At 44.3% G+C, this 21,647-nt stretch overlaps 1 protein-coding gene across 1 annotated transcript; it reads left to right on the top strand.

Annotated features, from left to right (window-relative positions):
- Positions 1-88: 88 nt before the first annotated feature.
- Positions 89-15,730, top strand: zgc:162707 (UPF0524 protein C3orf70 homolog B). The gene is made up of 2 exons (XM_053440191.1): positions 89-593; positions 12,861-15,730. Exons 1-2 carry the CDS (start codon positions 410-412, stop codon positions 13,556-13,558), a joined length of 882 nt encoding a protein of 293 aa, XP_053296166.1. The 5' UTR covers positions 89-409; the 3' UTR covers positions 13,559-15,730.
- The last annotated feature ends 5,917 nt before the right edge of the window (positions 15,731-21,647 follow it).

The raw sequence follows: 21,647 nt of genomic DNA, 5'->3' as shown, positions 1-21,647 counted from the left end.
GTGTGTGTGTGTTTGAAGTGCGCACAGCAGCTGGCTTTGTGTTGGCGGACTCCTCCCGCTGTGTGATGAAGTTCAGACGCGCGCCGTTGTGCCGTAAACGCGCGTCACCACCAGCTCGCAGAGCAGAGGAGCTTCCCGACGCGAGGGGGAAGGAACGAAGGAAGGAGAGAGAGGATGGAGAGATGCGTGGATCACGACCACGGGAGGATCTGAATATGACTCCACACCTCCTTTATTCGCACTCCTCTTCGCCTGTGCTGTAACCCAGTGGATATCCCAGAGATCCCCGCGGAGAGGTTTCCTGCGGGGGCTGCGTGGAGCGTTTCAAACCCTCGGCTCGGTCCTTCACGGGTAAATGTTGTAGTTTACTTGGCCGTGTGCGTTTAGGGGGGATCCAGGAAATGTTGGCATGGCCGCCTCGGGAGCGCGCAAGTGTCCGAAGAGTGAGAAGTTGGACGAGGCGCAGGCTTTGGCCAAGAGCTGCGCGGGGAGACCAGACTTCCTGCCGTGCGATGGACTCTCCATCTGCGCGACGCACAGCCACGGGAAGTGCTTCAAGCTGCACTGGTGCTGCCACTTGGGCTGGTGTCACTGTGAGTTGGTCATTTTTTTTCCTGCATGGTTTTGATAATAAGTTCAATGAATCACCTGAAATCCATCCCACTGGCACGAGAATGAGAAAACCAGATGCTGGGTGTTTGGTTTCTCTCCACCATGTCAGGAATCCAGATGCTCAGACTCTGTATTCACTAACAATATGGAAAATGTATTACTAAAGGCTTGATGTGGCTCATTGTGAGAGGTTATGTAAAGTATCTCAGGAAAAAACATTTGCTGCCAAAGTGATGTTGTTTTAATTTCCCCTAAAACTACATATTCATCTCACTGTCTTGCCTGTAGTCATTGCATACATAAGGTAGAACGTCATAGTCCTATATAGATATTCTTAATGAGAGTCAAACCTACAAATAGACCTCTTTATATGAATAGTTGATGTGGTCTAAACAATGTAGGCTGAAATATTTATGAGCCGGGGGGGCATGAATGTTTCAGGTCACGGTTCATGTGTTTCGTTGTATTTATCTGGATTTACTTGTGTCTGTTCTGTAAACTGTTCTGAATTTTGATTTCCAGCCCAGTCATTGTAAACTCTACATATTTATGACCTTGCAAATTGCATGTCCAAAATACAGTTCTGTGTATCTTCTTTAGTCTTCACGATATGTTCAAAGTAAAAATAAATAATTGGAAATATGCATATTTTAGATTTGTTTTCTGCATATCCACAAATTTACTAATTAGAAGGCCTAACAGTCCCTGTAAATCCAATCAGGCTGCACCAAATATCATACTAATACATATCAGCAAGATCAGTGAGATATTATGATAAAAATGTTGACAAAATTATCGATCTCAAAGTGTTAAAAACAGTAAAAAACACATTTATTGCATCTGCAACCTGATTCGGATCCTCAACTAAATTGAATGGGTTCTCCCCGGATCCTTCCACCAAGTGTCACGGACATCCATTCAATTATTTTAGTGTCATCTTGTTCAAAAACAAACCAACCAGCCAACAAACTCAGGGACAGGGGTGAAAACACAACATCCTTGGTGGAGGTAACGGAAACAATCTTGATGTTTGATATCCTACGTCTTTCAATTTACTTTTTATTGAACTCCAAATGGGAAAGGGGCTTAGTCTGCATGTATTCCTGGCTGTGACAGTTTTTTTATATATATCGCATAAAGAGCATTTCATTCAAAAGAGTCTACTACCAATATCCATGCACAATTCCTGATTCAGTAAGGTGCACACAGCCATAGCTTGGAGGAAAGCTGCACATCATTCGATACTCTTCAATCAGATTTCAGTCGGGGTCAGTGCCCCCCTCGCCCCACCCCCGGACGCGCCCCTGCTTCCCTTCGCTGTTACTGGAAATTCTTGTGTGACATGACATGCATCACTTCACACAGTCATCAGATTCATTTCTGCTTTCAGAGTGTTGAGCGACGCTCGACATTTGTCTTACTGTCAACAAATCCCTTGAAAAGACGATGTGCTGATACGACTAACAAGTAAAGTACTGTGTCCTGGGAGCTAAAGCCTGATGTAGCTTAATCCTCTCCGCCACAGACCTTCACTGTTGTTCACAAACTACACATAACACACACATCGAGATGAACATGGGCACTCTAGATTATTTGAGAGTCAATCTCGTAGACGTCCGACTGGGCACTTACCAGGGCACCAAGTGAGTATTAATCCACAGCTGGAAATAGTCCCTCAATATGTGTTACTCATTCTTTTACGGTCAACAATTACTGAGAACTACAGCCCAGCTTCTCTTTTCAATTACTTCCCTTTCTGAAAAATGAATTATACATCTGTGACCCAAATTTAGAGACTTACAGCCTCAGAAGGAAGGAATGGGCTCTGGCCTGAGTTCTATGGACAGTGCCAGGATGTCTGAAAGAGATGAATGAGGATACTCTGTGTTTTCTCTTGGTCTTTTCATGGCATTCGATAAGAATGCAGAACGATGCCAACATTTTATTTTTGGGCTACAATAACATCACGTGTAGACAGACGCCTCTTTTACTCTCCCCTTGCAAGTGGAGTGTTTGCCCTTCTGTTTTTCCCCCAGTGTGTAATTGTTCGACAAAACAAATGCATGGAAAACCGAGCTGCTCTCTCGCCCGGCGTGCTCGCCAAATTAGCTCGTTCACCTGGGTGTCATGTTTCCATCACAGCCGAGCTGGTGCCGATTAAAACCTGTCTACTGCAGAGTCATTTGACCTGGGAGAGGCTGCCGATCGAATCTATTCCCATTGCAGATAAAAGCCAGATGTGGGGGTGGATTTTTTGACCAGAGGAAAAGGGGCTAAAGGTCAAGTAGTGACTAAATCAGCAGCCATGTAGTATTCTTTAACATCCATAAACCTCAGATATCTCATCCCCGTTTACACTTAGTCTCCACGTGACGCTGGATGCCACCAAACGGTCACTGTGCGTGAACCCGACAGGGCGTCCATCCCCTTAGTCCCCCCCCACCCCACCCCCTCATCGCTGGCTGCCCTGAAAATCCTCAGATCAGTGTACAACACAATCACCATCCACTCGGCACCCGTCAGCCGAGGGGGGCTTACAGTACACAACTGCACTCGTCACATTGTAATCTTTGCCATGTAATCATTGGATTTAGACGCCGGCTTCCGTTCAGGGCGAGCCAAGTGATTTGAAATATCTGATGTGGCAGAAAAAGGATGAATTCTCTCCAGTGTCTGTTGACGAGCCACACACGGAGCTTTGTGAATTCTCTGCAGGAGCCTGCTCAGCTGTTGCGTCATTTGTAAACATTTGGACTCGCTCCTCCTCCCGGCTCTGAAATGTTCACCCCTCCGACTCAAAAGGTGCTGTGTGATGAACTCATGGCCCCTTTGTACCCGTTATAATTCTTTTTTTAAACTGTAGTGTTTATTCAGTTTTTTCCATTAACACATACAAGACATAAACAACAAAGAGAGAAAAAAAATAAAAAATAAAGTCAATCATGGCTGCAGGTATCCCTAATCTACAAAATCAGATTTATACGGTTTACAGTTCACATGTCTTTCGTTATGTCATACAACACCCATTTTTTCCACTTTGTTATAGAAACATCTTCCTTCAGTCGAAGTTGGTAGGTCATTCTCTCAATACAGTATATTTCTCTTACAATCCCTAACCATTGTTCTATGGTAGGAGATTCCGTTTTGTACCAGTTCCTTGTTATTGTTTTCTTAGTTGCAATCAACAGTGTCTTGACTATATATCTATCACTTTCAGTTACACTTTCAGTTACATTTCCAAGGTACATAGTCTTGCTTTCATTTCATATCCCAGTATTTCTTTAATTGTGGCACCGACATCATCCCAGAAGGAGCGCAACCTGGGGCACATCCAGAAAATATGTGCATGGTTAGCTTCTTTGCTCCCACACGCCCGCCAGCATGATTGTTCTGTAGCACTTTGTCTACTTTTGTACCCGTTATAATTCAGATGTGTCAAGCTATTGAAGAAGAGGGAGCCTGCCACATCACACAGGAGCGTTCCCACCTTCAACATCTCTCTGCCCTGTAATTCACAGGTTCCCCTCGCATGCACCACGATGTGAGTAAACCAGCTTAGACTGCTGAATCAGGCACAACCTAGGACACCCAGTGAGAAAAGTATAATGGTGTGCTTCTGCATGTGAGGTACGCCGGCTCGGCTCGGCTCACGCCCTTACTTCCAGTGAAACATAATGATCCTGCAATTTTTTTGCATTTTGAATGTGCCTACGCCTCTTGCCTGGAGTACAAACTTGTTCTGAAGCTGATAATTGTGCATTCACCACAGGGAGCCCGGCGAGGCGGCGTTTTTAATTACATTTTTTAATAGGTTTCCAGAGAAACAAACACAAAAAGGTCACTCGGCTCAGCATTTAAATTCTCAAACACAAATGATGTGTGTTTTCTTACCTTCAGAGCCGTGTGCGGTAATTACCTGCGATTAGTTCTGGGGCTTCTCCTGATTCCTACGTGCCGCCGCAAAACCGAACACAGTGTGACACGATTCTGGTTCCTGCACTCACAGGTCCCAAATCAGCTGGAGCAAGATGGGCCTCCTGGTCATTTACTTACTTACTTACTTTAAGCTTTGTGGAAAAACTGGAATTGGATTCAAGCGGAGGCGGTGTTCCCAGCTGGTGACAACATCAGTCCAAGCCTCTCATTTGTGGTAATTAGCCGTGTTTAGTGTCACTGCCAATATGTCATGTCTGATGAGGTTCTTGCTCACAGCAGCACTGGAACCACCTGCTGTGAATGGTGTTTTTTTTTTTTGGTCCTTCCCTTTGTCCTCGACCAACTGATTACAATTACCAGGCAGGGCGATGAATTACTCATTAAGAAAATCTAACAAAGTCTAATGACTCCTGAACGGTGTTGTCAGTCTGCTCGTTCTCTGTCAGCTCTCGTTTTGTTCCTCCGAGCTTGTAGATACAAGGAAGTGGGATCTCGTCTGTCAGACTTCCTCTCGTGCTCTCGTCTGACACATCACGGCAGCTGTAGCTCGCAGATCTTACTAAAGTGAAATAAGGAGGTTCATTGGATAAAGCTCTCTGACCTTAATTTGACTGCTGTGGTGACCAAATCAAAATCAACTGCAGTGCTGAATCCTAAAGAAAAGAGCCTCGGCTGTTATTAAAGGATCAATATATTGTCGGCGCAGGCCCGAGAGGATGTTTTTCGAATCGATTGATCGTGTTTGGGAAGCTGCAGTGTTCCGACTGCAGGTCTCTCAATAATGCAAGCACCAGAATAAAAGTACAACTTTACTCTTATGTTTGGAAGGAAAGGTTTAGATTGTCTTAATGCAGGGGTGTCCAAACTACGGCCCGCGGGCCATCTGCGGCCCGCCATCCATTTTAAATTGGCCCGCCTTTTTTTTTTTAAACTAACAATTTAGTAGCACTTAAATGGCACTTAATTATAGTACTTTATAGTTTTGTTCTATTTTTGAAGAAATTGTACTTTCTTGATTCTCGTTGTTCTGGGTTTGTACCCTTGAATGCACTTATTGTAAGTCGCTTTGGATAAAAGCGTCAGCTAAATGAAAGGTAATGTGATGGACTATGGCCCACTGTCTCCAGGGCAGGGGGGCGTTGCGGCATGAGTGGGCCAGACCTTCGTATTTTTCGCTATATTTGGCCCTCAGGATAAAAAGTTTGGACATCCCTGTCTTAATGCAATGGCACATTTTCTGTTTGTGTTACTCCCTCGTCATCCCAGCTCAGTGAGAAAAACTGAGAGAGAGAAAAGGCAACGAGGAGTTTGAAGCTAAATCGACCGGAGTCAGCGTCATATTAACTCCGAGCTGAACTTTAGAGGCGATTTCAACGAAAGACGACTATCGTGTAATTACTCCAAATGAAACCCACGCAGCCTCGTCGCAGACTCGTTCACCTCGTGACAAAGACACCGGGGATCTTCACATTAGTTGCTGTGGCAATGTGCTTTGAAAAGAGAGCAGGCGGACTCACCTTGTGTCTGCTATTTATTTCCATTCATGGTATTGAATCTAAACGCAGGTACTTTGCCGTCGTGTGATTACAAGGTTCAGAGCCGATCGCCAGCCCCCCCCCTCGTCATGCATTAACAAAGAGACCAACAATTGTCCGGTCAAAGTGGGAAGATGAAAGAATAAATAATGGCTGATTGCTATTTGTGCCTGGTATCTTCATGCTTGTTCACGGTCCTGATCCTAATGGAACAGAGCCGTGTGCTTTTTCTTATAGCTGCTTTCAGACATGCACTGAAGGCCAGAGGCTGAATGTGAGCACGCAAATGTCAGTTGCTCCAGACATTTTCTGGACCTCTGCCTGCCAACCCACATTCCCCCCTCCAGTGAGTGAAATGTGTGGAGTGAGCCCATGCGAGAATACAGCATGAAAGTTTTACAGTGAGCGAGTGGGCAGTGGACGTTTCTCACATGCGACAGGCGGCGAAACTGGAAGAAGAACATTAATATCTCAGGATGAGACGCTGGAAGACACCGGTGAAAATGTCAACTAGGAAAGACAACTAGATTCAAGAGCTTTTGGTGAAAAGGGCCGACGCTGGTGTTGAGGGGCAGGAATTATACGTCTTGTCCTCCCTCCTGTATGATCTACCCTGGCACAACCCCCCGCCTGAACTCTCTGGACATTGTCCTGCTGCTTTAACCACGTCCCACCCGGACAATCTCTTGCTGCTGTCGTCATAAGTGAAAGGCAAACTCTGGAAACCCAATGTTCCCAGTGTTCTTGTCTGAAAACGGTTTATGATAAGTCAAGATGTCTGCTTCGAGGGAAAAACCTGATTACCCACTGTTTGTCAATAAAGCATCAATAGACCAGTGTGACAGTGTGAATTACAAACAGCTCCCATGTCCCACAGCCTTGTGAATCGTCACAGGGAATGAGTTAAAGAACAAAGTCAAATGTATTTAAATGGAGGATTGTGGATTTGATCACCTATTCCCTCCAACGTCTGTGCATTTACAGTCCTTATTGGCCGGGAGGGATAGCTACAGTGACCAATAACTCTTTTAAAACTTCATACGGTCGTGTTACTATCGTGTTGAACTTGAACATTTCCTCTAAGACCTGAGTTTACAGCTGTTGAACCTCTGTGTTTGCTCTGTGAGAAGAGCTCTGAGGGTTACATTCTTCCATTGTGGCGACAGACAAACACTGGATCTCTGACTGGCTGTAAATCAGGAACCGCCCTCGGCCTCTGGAGCCACGAAACAGGAAAAGGAGTTTCCCGTGGCGCTGGGTCGGGCCGTCCTCTCTCGCTGAAACCTGAAACTTGCTGTATGTTGTGGCCCCTGCAGCTGCAGCTCCCTTTGTTTGCACAGATTCAAACACAAGGAGCTGCGGATGTGAGGCCTGACCCTATCTGCTCCAGCCAAATGGGTGCAGCAGCTGTTATAAGGACGCTCTGTTAAGATTATTCATTTTATACAGCCACATTATTCCAACATGCTTCTTTGATATGTTGCAGTATGAGGCAGCTGGTTTTCACTCAAACATACAAATAGATTCAAAAACTGAGGGGGGTTGTTAATGACTCAGTCCCTATGAGGCTTTGATATAAACTGCTATCAAAATCATTTAAAGACAAGTCGTGCTCGTTGATCTTTGACGACACGTTGAGCTCGTCAACAACAAACCTCAGCCTTCGAGCGTCCCCCCCCCCCCAGCTGCCGACTGTAGAGCGAGAGCCGGGATTTGGACGGAGCGATGTGGAAGCTCTGTGAAGGAGAGCGAGAGGCTGATGGGCTACGTGCTGCATTATTAAGGGAGACTACTATCTCCAGTATTAAAGCAGACTGTGCAGCTGTCGGCCAGACACAGCAGAGGACGCATGAGGTTTGCAGGATGGAGACGGGCGGAGGAAGAGGAGTTGGAGCTCCTCGTTCCTCCTCCGCTCCTCCAGGGAGAAATCTGTAACTCCCCAGGAGTGAGCTGCCTGTTCCACTGCTTTCTCATTAACCTCCTGCACTCCTGATTTTCACCATGAATCATCTTTCAAGAAAACACCTTCTGACTGTTTATAATGTTCTCTAGCTCCTTGTTCCAAGAGGGATTATTTTAACACTGACTGTAATAATTAATTCCAGGTTTCCCTTAAAGGGATAGTTCACAGAAAAATTCAAATTCGCTAATTACCTACTCACCACTATCCTCCTCCTACTTACTGCTGCAGGTCTTGTGAGAACTCGTGACTCTCAGGGCTTATGGATGACACCACAGGATGGAGGCATTTGATGTTTTTCTTTCTATAGTTTTTTTTCTGTTTGGAGAAGTGGTCGCTGTTTGCTCATTGGATTTGTTTACCAGTGAAACTCCAAAAGTGTTTTGTGGACACTTCACCCCCCCTCACTGAAAAGTAGAGGAGAGATTCACCTCCATGGCTTTGAACTGCAGAGGTCACGCATGCATAATGACATACTTGTATTGAAAAGCTGTTATTTCCTTATTTTGATGTATCCAACAGCCTTGTTTCTATCGCCTTCAGTCACTGATCTCCTCAGTGAACTTTGGCAGTAATGTTCACATAATGAAAAGGCTCAATCCAATGAAGAGAGAAGAAGTAGGAATCATTCTTTCTCCTCAAAGAGCAGTTGAGTCAGTTGGAGGTCAGTTGAGTCTGCACTCAGTGGAAAACCTTGAGTCTGACTTTCCTCTGCTGTTGATTCAGTCTCAGTGTGAGTGTGGGTGTGAAGCAGTGGGTCTGCTGTGTAGCTCCGACTGTTTGATTCTGCAGCACTGACTCAAAACCCTGACATTTACTGTCAATGCTGCAGACTGCACCTTTTTTTTACTCTGTCAATCATTGTTGTCGCAGGACTTGAAATGTCTTGTGACATCACTTTGGCCGATTATCTCGAGGAAACAAAAAATGCACAGGAAAACAACAAAAAGGATGAAAATGTCAGATGCATTACCAGTAACAGTTTCTTACCATTTGATGGTGGATTTGTTTTTTGACCATCACTATGGAAAAAAGATAATCTGATGATACGGTGGAATAGGTTCTGATGATGTACCTTTTAAGAAAGAGGGAAAAGTGACCACCTTGTAAAGAGCGGTGATCCAACTTACCATCACAACTTTCCTCACTAAGTTCTTCCTCAAGTCCTATGACCGTCTCGATTAAACTACTGGCTACACTGCCCCCAGTGGTTTCCCGTGGCACGTCTCCTTTTTGTTAATGCCGCCGCTCCGCCTTGACCGAAAAGCAATCTCTTTTCAGGTTGTCTGTTCATCCATCCATCCATCCATCCATCCATCCATCCGACCGTCACCTGTCCATCTTATTCTCGTGACCGAGATATTTCAGGAACGCCTGATTAAACGTTGAATTTTTGTGACCTGTTCCTTCAGTTGGCGATAATGGGCTTGGCTGATTTGTACAGACGGGGAGATGCACTCAAAAGGTTTTGAGCCATAAAGAATTGTTGCTTCTGGTCGTGTCTGGGTTGTGTTGACAACAAGAAAAACATGTAATATTTTCATCATTTTTCTTCATTTTTGTTCTAACCATAAACTAAGAACTGAGGTTCGACTGAATGTCTTCAGGATGGTAAAACATTGCAATTTTTCTTTAATTGTTAGGACCGGGCCTCGTTGGGTCAGAAATACAAACATACACACACACAGGGACACACAGAGCCGGGGGGGCGACCGGAGGCTGCCTTACAGCTGACATTGTCATATGTCGACTTCAGCACTGAGGAGCACAGAAGGGCACAACTGAATATCAATAAAGCTGCTCGGACAGTGTTCGCTGTCTGTCAGTCACTGTTGGTTTCAATCCTCAGTATATTATATCTATAAAACACAATATATAAAAATATAAGGACATCGATATCTCACTTCCTTGTCATCCTGTTTATGAGCTGACGTCCAGTCAGTCCTTTGTGTGTAACCGGCCTCAGATGTTGATCAGAGGAATAGTGTGAAACCAATATATTACAACAGGATATTAAATCATTACTGCTTGTGAATGAGCATGATGCAATCAACACAGGGACAGAGATTTGACAACACATCTCCATGATGGTTCTGGTGGCTGTTGGAAGAATAATAATAATAATAATAACATTTTTAACTGAATAGCATTTCTAATAATGTGATCTTTGTGTATCTCAGGCGTGCAGAAAGTTATATTTAGCTCCTGATGGGGATTCTCAGATTCCTTTTCTGCCAAACTAATTGATATTAATCTCACATGCAGTGGACTCTCCTCTGGGACTCAGAGAAACAATGATATCTCAAACTAAATGCGAAACTAATTCTGCATTCCGAAGACGCCCTTTTTAAATCTACACACATCCCGTGTTTCTCTGACAAGGCCGACGAGGATGGCCAGTGTTGGCGTGGGGCTGGTTCCATACGCCTGTCTGTTTTACTGTCTGCTGAAGCATCTGCCCGTCCCTCAGTGTTGCTCTTTGTATTTGAAGCTCCAGATGGATGAGTGCAATTAGATGTAATATGCTAAAAACTAAATGTCAACACGTCGCCCTCTGCAGCTTTAGCACTCATTTGTTGCCTCGGTCTCGTCTGCCTGAACGGGCTCGTCTCCGGCTGAACACGGGCCATTGAGTTGCTCTCATTAAAACAGAGGACGAGGACTATTTCCCCTCTTGTCTTTATCGACATTAGCTCTCGTGTTTGGCTTTAACAATGTTCACAGACATGAACCTTCAGTCGCAGCCTCCTTTGATCGCTTCACATCGGTGGACAATAAATTGGGACTTCAAAATTGAGGTTGCTCATGGGAATCATTGCGAAAAGTAGTTGACTTTATACTGAAAACATGTCGCATCAGCATTATGTTTTCTCTTTGTCAACTCAGCTAAACAGACACACGTTCCTACTTTGAGAGTAGTTATGACGTGTTCACTGTAACCGGGGAAATGAGATTGATTGACGGGGGGTCCCCCCAGCCGCTGAAACAAAAGACAGGGACGCGGAGCGAGGAGGAAGCGATGCGTAGGCCTGTCATCCTCTGCAGTTCCTCCATCTCCAGGGAGCCAGTTAAACACACATCTGAGCCTCACTGCTCCGGCAGCACCGCTCGAGAGTTCAAGGCTGCAGGCTTCAAAACAATGAGCAACATTCGGGAGCAAGTCATTTTCATACCGAAGCCAGTACATGAGGCACAACTCACACGGCCGGCGTGTTTAATATATTAATATTCTCAAGAACAAATTGATGTGACGCTGTGCCGTGTTCTTAGTCCAGATGTCATTTTAGCACCACATCAGGATTTCTGAGGTGTAAACATATTTCTATATTCATTTTTCAAATGAGTCTTGCAGCAGTTTGGAGGAGGACATTTTTTTTTTCTACATTTACCCCCCCCCCCCCCCGACAGCAGACAGACACATGGTTGGTTATTACAGACACAGTCTTCACTCAGAGCCCACCTCAGAAACGGTGTCCTTGGCTGAGACTGTGCTGCTGCTGTGCTGCTCTGTTTGCTACTTACACCCAAGGAATAAGTGAGGCTTTATATGATGAGAAGGGTTCATACTTGAAGAGATGAATTAATGTGCACCCACAGCGTTATGAAATTCACTTTTATTTTTTAAAAGGGAAAGAAAAAGGTTTTGAAATGCAAATGCTCAAACATAGTTTTATTATTTTACTGGTAAAGCAAAACTTAGTCACACTTGTAATGTGTGACGAAGGTTCAACACAGACATGCTTTATAGATCTACAGATAATGGTACACAATAACTGAAACATTTTTTTGTTGTGTTATATCGATAATTAACTTACTGGAAAGAAAGAAAAATCTAATTTACTTCGGTATTAAAGCATGGCAAAATGCTTTTTGGTTAAATACTGTATATTAGTAACAAGAGTTAACAGACAGACATGAATTAAATTGTATCTGTGACACGAATTACAGTTTCTAGGTAGAGATTTTTCTTGGATGCTGATTTCCTTTAAGCATCTAATTTGTAACAATTCTTTAGTAAAATTTACTTTAATAACCGGACCTAGGTTATATATATTTTTTAGACTTGTTAACTTACATTCTCCAAAATTTTTCCAACAAAGTTCAAACCCGGCAAAATCCCCTAATTTATTCAAGGTAATGGCAAGGCTTCATGTGGTGAACATGATTTGAGTCATGTAGGTTTTTCCCATGAACCCACTCTGCTTGACGATGTCATCAAATTAGATCAAATTCTGTTTGAGAGATCCTTTGTGGCCGAAGACATTTTATCGCATTTCAAGTCAATATTGTGAACATATTGGCAAACACCAGCATTTTGAAACATTCAGTTAACAGTTAGAAACATTGGTATTCATTAAGAGTCTTTTTTCTGTACACCTGATGTATGATATATTTTCTCTTCTAAGTCTGTGCTGATCTCCTCCAGAGCCCGAAGGAAAGATCCGGCTCCTCAGCTGCTAAATGATGCTCTATGTTCTCTATCTGGTCTTTTACCTTGTCTTTCTGCTGCTTGGTGCTGAGCAGGTTATGCACAGATTTTTAAAGAGCTTTTTTTTTTCTTCTTTTGTTGAAAAAGCTGCCAGTGATTCAAGTGAGCATCAAAGTTTTGGAGACAAAAACCTGAATCAATAAGCTGAAAATACTCTCAAATGCTCTTTAGTGCTGAGGGGAACTGCAGGAAGGTCAGGTGGTTATTGTTTGTGTGATGGAAAATTGATAAAAAACATATTTCACATACAATAGGTATGTCAAATCCAAAGTAAAATCTAACAATGAAAATGATTTTTGTGTGTTTTCTCTTTTCCCTTCTCCTTTAGGCAAATATGTGTACCAGCCCATGACCAACGTGTGCAACCTCCCGAGCACAGCCGTGCCGTCCGTCGGCTCCGAGTACAGCGACACCATCGACCTGTCCGTCTCCCTGGCCGAGCGCTTCCTGAAGCTCGCCCCCTGCTTCCAGTCCCCGCCTCACTTGGAGTCGCCGAAGTACTGCGTCATCGCCGACCTGTTCGTGGACGACTACATCGTGAAGCGGATCAGTGGCAAGATGTGCTACGTGCAGCGGCCTCTGCCTCCCTTGCCAGAACCACCTCACGCTCCGACCCCGTCCCCCCCGGCCTCGGCCTCGTCTAAGCTGCCCAAAGGTTCCACTCAGCCTCGGCCACCGGTCAAGCCACCGCTGCCAACCCAAAAACAGACAGCTGCGGCCGCGCCCGTGCAGCCGGTCCAGCCGGTGTACAGTGAACACAAACACCCCTCCCCAGTGGATAAGATAAAGGGCCCCAAAATGGACCACTGCTCCTCTCCATCCAGCTCAGAGGACTCTGGCATCAACGCGCTGGGCCTGCACTACCTGGAGTCGTGCGAGGAGGAGAGCGAGGAGGAGGAGGAGGACGGGTTGAGCTCGGACGGGAACTCGAGCCCCGCCAGCCTCTGGGATCAAGACGACTGCTCCGTGCTTTCTCCCTCCAAGTCTATGATAGAGATCATTGAAAAGATCGAAACAACTGTGTAACTGTCGTGTTGCCGAGCTGAGAGGGAGCGTGGTTCACAGCGCTGAAGCATATTCATGAGAATAACACTGGAGGGATTCATTTGACGTGGACCAATAGAGAACAAAGCCCCTCTGTAACGCTTCAGCAGGGCCGCGCTGGGTTGCTTTAATTTGAATCTGCTTTCCTGCAGGTGGCCGAGGACTGTACGTCTGCACCCTCACACAGCCTCTGCTCTGCCCACTCACCCTGCATGGAGTGAATTTTTTTACAACTCATTACAATAAAGTAGAAAAAGGAAGCACAAGCATATCAAGCACATGCACGGCTGGCCAAGTCGGCCTCATATATGTGGTAATTGTACGGCGAAAAATCTGAAAATACAACCAATTCTCTAGTGGGTGCACCTCCTTCAGAGGGAGGAAGGGAAAGGGAAAAGTTGCCAAAACGTCTATTTGGTAAAAACACCACTGGAGCTAAACTATGTACGATCAGAGGAGATATGAGTAGGTTTCATGATGATAATAAGCAGTTAAGGAGTTCTTGGCGTTCTGGCCGTCGGACTTTATTCTAATTTGCCGCTCGAGAGGCAGATACGCGTGGCATTTCTCGTTGTCGGGTCAGTGGCTCCACCCACACGCGTTAGCAATCCTGACACTTCAACATAATAACCACAAGGCCAGCTACCTCTCGTGGGCCTAAAGCACATCAGCCTTTTAACCTGCTAATTACTAAGCTGCGGGGACAAATCCACTTTTATCACGTTAATACATTTTTTTTAAAAAGAGAGAGAGAATAGCCGGCTCACAGTTTGTCTGCATTTTACTGACACCATCAACACGAGGAGTAGTTAGGTAGGACAGTGTTCGACAATCAAGGATAACACACAAGCACATTCCTATAGATGTACCTGCCAGTGAGGACCAAGGATAATCACAGACCCAAACTCAGTGTTCTGACCAGCTTTGTCTGGTCGGGGCCGAATCCAAACCGCAGTGCTGTTCATGGTGAAATGGGGCGTTAAGCAAAACATGACCGGCACTGACCTCCATTAGCTGCCAAGAAATCTAAAGAAGCACGGACGTGTCTCTGGCACAGGGACAGCAGCGACACTAGGAGTCTTGTTGTCGCAGCAGAGACCAGGAAGACCACTATTGTGAAGAGGGAATATATCCAACATATACTTATACTTATAAATAATTAAAATAATAATATACTGAATCGTTATTTGTGTGAGGGAAGGCTGAAAGGGGATCCTGAGAGAGGTGTTCAGAATAGGTTAGACTTTATGTCAGTTATTTTGTACTAAGGGGCAGGAAAAGTCACTTAACGCACCTTTACAAGGAGATGACAGTAGGTTCGGAGTAGGTTGTTGAGTCGGTGTTTTGATGTTGTGATGGACATGATGTTGTGCGAAATACACTCGAATATGAAACTATAGTGAGATAATTAGCCCATTATTAGTCAGTTAGTAAAAATGAAGCTGGGCCGGGTCAGCTGACGTTTTTCTTTTCTTTCTTCAATCTGTAAAGAGTTGTTTCCTGGAGCGCTCTCAGCAAACAATTCACTCAAATGTTCACAGATATGTATTGATGCAACGCTACAAGCACTGGATGGAAAATAAATAAAGTCCTTTTGCATGACTGCATTCTACGACAGAGTGTTGGGGCCACTTAAAGGGGAAAAACGATCTGTAATTATGATTAAAAAGTCATTGTATACAAGAATAAAGTCACGATATTACTAGAAAAAGTCGTTATACTACAAAAAAGTAGTGATGTTGAATGAAAAAACTCGCACATTTGCTAAAATAAAGTTGTAATTTAATTTGACATAGTTAAATTTGCGAGAATGAAGTAGTAATAACATTAAATTATTGTTATTATTAGAATACATTTTTTCTTGTAATATTATGACTTTTTTCATTAAATTACAATTTCCTTCTCAATTATAACTTCTTCATATGGCCCCGGTACTCCATCGTAGCATTTCTTTGCGGAGGTCCCTCCTGTCAAAAATGTATTTAACAATCGAGTGTTTTCAAAGAGCACGAATCCTGTATCTGTTTCATTCAGGGACAGCCCTTGGCTTTACACTGAACACAGGCCCGCTTACAGCAATGCAGTTGAAACATGTCTTATGTTCCTATTATTGTTATATTATTTTCATATGAATAAATCCTATAATGAAACTCACCAGGTTTGATCTTTGAAATGGTTTTACAGGGAGAAAGCTTAGATCTTTGAAATGAAGTCAAACTCTCTCTCCACCTGAGTCAGAGGCGATGACTAACACTCAGCAGAGATTTGGTGGACGCGTTAAAACTGAGTCATCACTTTAACTGTCGCTGTTGGATTTGAAGAGTGTTTCTGTTTCCTGCTTTTGGCACAAAACACACATGAGAGATTGCTTCAAAAAGAAACGGCAAACCCAAAGTAGCTTGATATACGACCTCTATAAAATAAGACATAAACGTTTGAATGAGACCTCTGCCCCTTCAACCCTGGTGTTTCCCCTTATTGATCCACACCAATGACAGAAACCGTCCTGCCACGTTTTTCCCTCGGTGTCTCTGTCCCACAGTCCCCCCCCCCCCCCCGCACTTTGTCTCGCAGCTGATTTTATAAGAGGCCAAGCGAGCTCCTGTCTCACCTTGACTTCCAGCCCAGATTGATTTCTCCACGCTTCTCCTTTCCTCCTGCATTGTGTCTATCGATTCTTTGCCAGTGCGAAAAGAAAAAAAACCCAAAGGCAAAGATGAAATGCTAATCAGTTTATATAAATATACATCACATATTCTGCTTGGTGATGTAGAGGAGGAGTGTGTGCAGCCGACTGCCGGAGAGCCTGGGTGACGGAACAGAGTGGGAGAGGAGAGGAGAGGAGAGGAGAGGGAGAGGGAGAGGAGAGGAGAGGAGAGGAGAGGAGAGGAGAGATGGGAGAGGAGAGTGTATGGAGGCAGGCACAGGAAAAGAAGTGCAATTGAAAAGGACGATGATGCAATCTCATGTAAAGTCTTTGGATGAACTGTGTGTGTGTGTGTGTGTGTGTGTGTGTGTGTGTGTGTGTGTGTGTGTGTGTGTGTGTGTGTGTGTGTGTGTGTGTGTGTGTGTGTGTGTGTGTGTGTGTGTGTGTGTGTGTGTGTGTGTGTGTGTGTGTGTGTGGGGCACACGTGGTTGCGTGTACTTCGGTATTTTGAAATAATTTTCATAAACTACAGACAGATTTCATGAAGAGATAGATCACTGTTGCTGCTAATCCCTTGCAGCAAAGTCACTCAGCTGGCAGGCACCTTGAGCAGCGTGGGGCTCACACACTAACACAGACACACACATACACACGCACACACTCTCACACACACGCACAGACACACACATACACACACACACATATACACACACACACACATGGGAGAAGATATGAACCACATCAAAAAGCGTCCTTGTTGTAGGACTGCTGCACAAGCAGAGCTGGCACGAGCTGCAGAGAAACGTTGTCAGCTTTACTGCGTTTTGCTTTTCATCTGCGTTCAACCACATTAACCCGCTGAGGAGGTTTCCTTTTAATCTCATACAAATTAGTTTTCTCTCCAGGGGCAAGTTATTAGACGAGTAACAACCAAACACTCAGATGAGATCTTAAGAGACAATTTAAAGATATGGAGCGATAACAGCAGAGCCTCACCTGAGTAAATTGAAAAGCATTAGGAGGAACCGGGACTAGAGTCACTCCAAAAATATATGACCTCCACCTTGACCTTTAATCCTAAATCATGCCATACCTCCGCCAAGATGACCCAAAATTAATCGAATCACATTTATTAAAAGGCTGCTGGAATAATGGTCATATATATTACATGCAAATGTTAACCCCACTGAGCTAATAGTCGCTCAAACTTTGTTTAAATCCTCAGAGTTTTACTTTAACCTCTTCTGGAGATGCCAGTTTTGAGGCACTGCAGCCTCAGTCAGCTGGAACAAGCTGACCGATATGTCCTGTATATAGTGTGTGATCTTTCTGGACAGAGTGGAATAAGATTGAGTTTCAATTTTAAACTTGAATCTTGTGGGACTTTTTTTTACAGTGGAAACCTGAAGGTTAAGGAGTTAATACAATTTATAAATTGACAGTCCACATCACAGTAATCCATATCAGCTGCCTACAGGGAACCAGCAGCATATTGCCGGTACACAGCTTCCTCATATGTCCCATCTCTAATCTGAAACATTCAGAGCCAACCGTCTGCAGCAGCAGCACTCCGTTTCAAAAGCATTTTAATGTCCAATTTAACATCATGCTGTCCCTGTGATTGGTCTGATGCAGGCGATGTGCAGGTACCAGAGGAACCAGCAGGCTGCTGCTGAACAATCACACACACGCACGACTTCTCCCCGGCCGTCCTCGTGGGCGAGAGCTTCCCAAGAAGCTCTAAAAAACGCGCGAGTGTCACCTGGAGTGCAGCTCCGCACTCCCTGCCTGTAAAATATTCATTACTTTTTCCCGTCACTGTCTGCCCTCGTCTTTGAAAATGGATTTGGAACACTTTTTCCCCCTTTCAGACACCGAGTGTGACTGTCTCCCTGCACGCTCCAGACATCAGCTTTGAGCGTTAGTGTTGACGGGCAGGACTGTGTTTGAAAGTATTTACCCCCTTTTTCTTCCTCCAAGCTACTTCACTCCTTGGGGTGAAAAGCCTGTGAGTTCTTCTTTTGTGCAGAATGGTAGAGTGATTCACAGTGGTCTATCTTAATGTGAATAGTTGCCTGTGTTGCTTTGGAAGAGTCTGTCGTTGGAAAAAAATGAGCTTTCCTCTTCCAGTGGGAGGCTCTGATGAAACTAATTGCTCACAGTGATCCGGAATCTGATTCGGTAAAAATGTCACAATATGTCCTCAGTTTAAATCTATTGTCTTTGTACTTCCTTGCTATTGTCTGGGTTTTGATAGCAGCCATTGAAAGAGCAGCAGTGGTCTTTGTGCACCCAGTCTGAATCCATCTGATTTACATTGGAGAGGCAGAGGATGTCGGCGGTGCCCATCCAGGCTCAGTCATTATGGCGGCCCTCTCCAGTGTCTTTCTCTCTGGTTGTTGGATCTTTTTTCCCATAAATATGATTTCTTCTTTCTCTCTTTTCAGTTTTTCAAAAAAGCAGGAATAATGGAACATTAACTGATAGGGGTGGGGCCCTGCCGCCTGCTAAACATCTGATTGGCCCCTGAAATGCTTTATCTCTAGGTAGTCAGTAAAGAAAACAAAACATTTTCATATCTCCTTTCTGAGCTTAAAGGACACGTGTGCTAGAACTAGGAAAATTATATGTGGCATACAATTGGCCCCCTTTGTTTAAATTGTGGCCCCCTTTATGGCCCCTGATTTTAAAAAGACTTCTGAGTGGGCAGATGTTCTATGTATTTTCTAAGGATCGTGTAAAGACAAGACAAACGTTGTCTTCCTCGACTGTATAAATCTTTTCATTTGGCGAACAGATTTTTGATGACATTTTAGAAAAGTATATTGGCACCAAAGTCTTGGAGTGTTTGCCACTTTAGATACTGAACATTTATTGTTTTTTTTTCATCAACATATCTCAGAAAAGCCACACAGCACATACCGAGGGCCATCAATTCAAAAGTCCATTTGGCTGAAACCACTTGAGTAACTAATCTAAAAGCCTCCAAGTGGTTTTCAATCACTTGAACTTTGAGGACACACAGACTGGAATTTTAAATCAGGCCAATTCACCTACCCAAACCACAGTGATGGAACAATGGAGAAATTATACATGTTGACATTAAGAGATTGCAACATCATGAGGCCTCTTTGTCCTCAGCCTGAAACAGTCGAGAACTGATTCATCGGCTCTCACACTCTCTACTCACCTGATGTCTCTCCAGTTCTCTCCCACATCCCTTCGGACAGATGTGGCCATTATCTGCGAGAGCATTTCATAATGCTACCACTCAAACATCGCATTGTTCTCCTCTGTTTAATGCTTTCCAAAGGGTTTGCCCGAAATAGAGGGACAGAACTAGGCCAGCTTGGATCCAGATTGCTTCTAGCAGATATAAAAGGGGGACGTAAGCCCTCTCAATCTAAATGCCTGCTGCCTGTCAACCATAAAAAAAACATTGCTTTTGGGGAATTATTGCATTATGAGGTCTTATCCATTAAGGCGCCCTGAGAGAGGCTTTGTAGATCCATTAATGGATGTGGAGATCTTGAAGGCAAATGTTGTCCTAAAAAACAAATCAAGCTTAAAGTCAAGAATGAAAAACAACCACAAAGGTTTTGGAAACTTGTTTTAGAAACTTTAAGAAACTTTTGAAGAGAGAGAGAGGAGAATAAAGGCTCAATTTATAGGTATGTAGTGTGTGATAAGCTCATTTGGGATTTCTTTGGATTGTGTGTGTGTGTGTGTGTGTGTGCGTGTGTGTGTGTGTGTGTTTGTGTTTTATGTTTGTATGCCATGTGCCGGCTCCAGTCAACGGCCGGAGGCTTTATGTTTTTCTGGTACAAAACTTGGTACAAACATTAACTCGGACTCAAAGATGAACTCATAAAATGTTGGTGGTCACAAGTCTTGTAATCCCAAAGAGGTGTGAGCCAAAAGCTGAAATAGGGACTTTCCTGAAATAAAGTTTCCAAAATGTCAACGTGTTTAGTGCTCCACCTAACTGGTCGTCTCAAAAGTAATTGCTGTTGTTAGTTCAATCATGGCTCTTTGAGGCAATTCTTGGTCTTTCTCTTATTTTCTATCTAGGTGGCTAAAGTGACCGTCCACCCACGGCACCCTTTAAATTGCATCTACAGGACATTACACCTACACCATCACACAGCCAGAATGTGGAAGAGAAATAAATGTTGCTCATGTTCAGTCTCTGCCCCCGGCAGCACGACGTGTTAACAAGGACAATGTAATCTGTCTGTGTTTCAAGTCATAACACACATGGATGTCCACAAACAATAGCTGCAGCTCAAACATAATGCTAACAATGAAAACAGACAAGCCAAGCCTCGGAACGATGAGACGTTCAATGGCGACAGAAGCAAGGTGTACAACAACAGTATGAAATCAGACAGACTCATTTGCGTTTGAAAAGAGGCCTTGCTGTGTGTGTGTGTGTGTGTGTGTGTGTGTGTGTGCGTGTGTGTGTGTGTGTGTGTGTGTGTGTGTGTGTGCCATAGAGGTAAGAGCAGGGGGAATGTCCCACAGACACGTCTGATTAAGCAGTGTGTAAATGGACCTGCTGGCTGGACCAGATGAGGACCAGCAGATGGTTTTCCACACCGCAGGGTCATATTGTGCTGCACCGTGTTGTTCTGTGCTCCCCCCCCCCCCCCCCTCCCCGCCAAAGATCCTTCCTCAACCAGCTACCCAGCATGGGCCCCCCGCTCCAGCCTCATTCTCATTGCCTCCACTAACACTATTAGCATGTAAATGACAGCTGAGCCCCTTCGCCTGTGGGTGCCTGATTGGCTGCAGTAGACCTCCAGCTTCTCGGCACATTGATATTATTTTCTTCATTGTTGTGGGATTATGTGAGGGGGGGGGGGGGGGGCTGGTTGTGGTTGGTTTAGGTTGGCTTGAGTTATGGTATGAATATCAAAGGTCCTCATGTCATAAAGAGTCACACCACTTCTTAAAGAGGCAGCGCTCAAGGACACCATGTTGGTATCTACCATGACGATGGATGAGACGACAGCTCACCATGAAGGGAGCCCAATGCCTCTTGATCGCCACCTAGTGACTGCCTGTGGTATAGTTCATAAACCCTGCCTCCTCAATGTTAGTGAATGGGACATGGAGCCTACTTAAAAGGAAAATTACACGTCAAATATTTTCATATATAAAAATGGTGCACAACATCATGGTTGACAGCTGAAGATGACTTGTGATTGGTCGAGCGTGTTTCAAATGCACAAGATGCAACCTGTACACTTGTATCCGAGATATTTTGGCTTCATTTCTGCATCGTGGGAGGAAGTGGAGATGTGTCGTCCATCTTTATGATGTATCTATGATCACGAAACACAACATAGAGACAGAAGAATTTTCTTCTTGCTCTGTTGTTTCAGTTTTTCACTTTTATTTAAGGAATGCATTGTATATGAC

This window comes from Pleuronectes platessa, chromosome 14 (assembly GCF_947347685.1).
Source record: "Pleuronectes platessa chromosome 14, fPlePla1.1, whole genome shotgun sequence".
NCBI lineage: Eukaryota > Metazoa > Chordata > Actinopteri > Pleuronectiformes > Pleuronectidae > Pleuronectes > Pleuronectes platessa.
Note: the sequence above shows the minus strand (reverse complement) of the source record. Positions and strands in the feature narration are given on the sequence as shown.

What these genes read in the sequence shown, in the direction of transcription:
- zgc:162707 (XM_053440191.1), top strand. Translation starts at nt 410, where the DNA reads ATGGCCGCCTCGGGAGCGCGCAAGTGTCCGAAGAGTGAGAAGTTGGAC. An exon ending in CCACTTGGGCTGGTGTCACT is followed by an intron (nt 594 to 12,860) that starts GTGAGTTGGTCA and finishes CTTCTCCTTTAG; the next exon opens with GCAAATATGTGTACCAGCCC.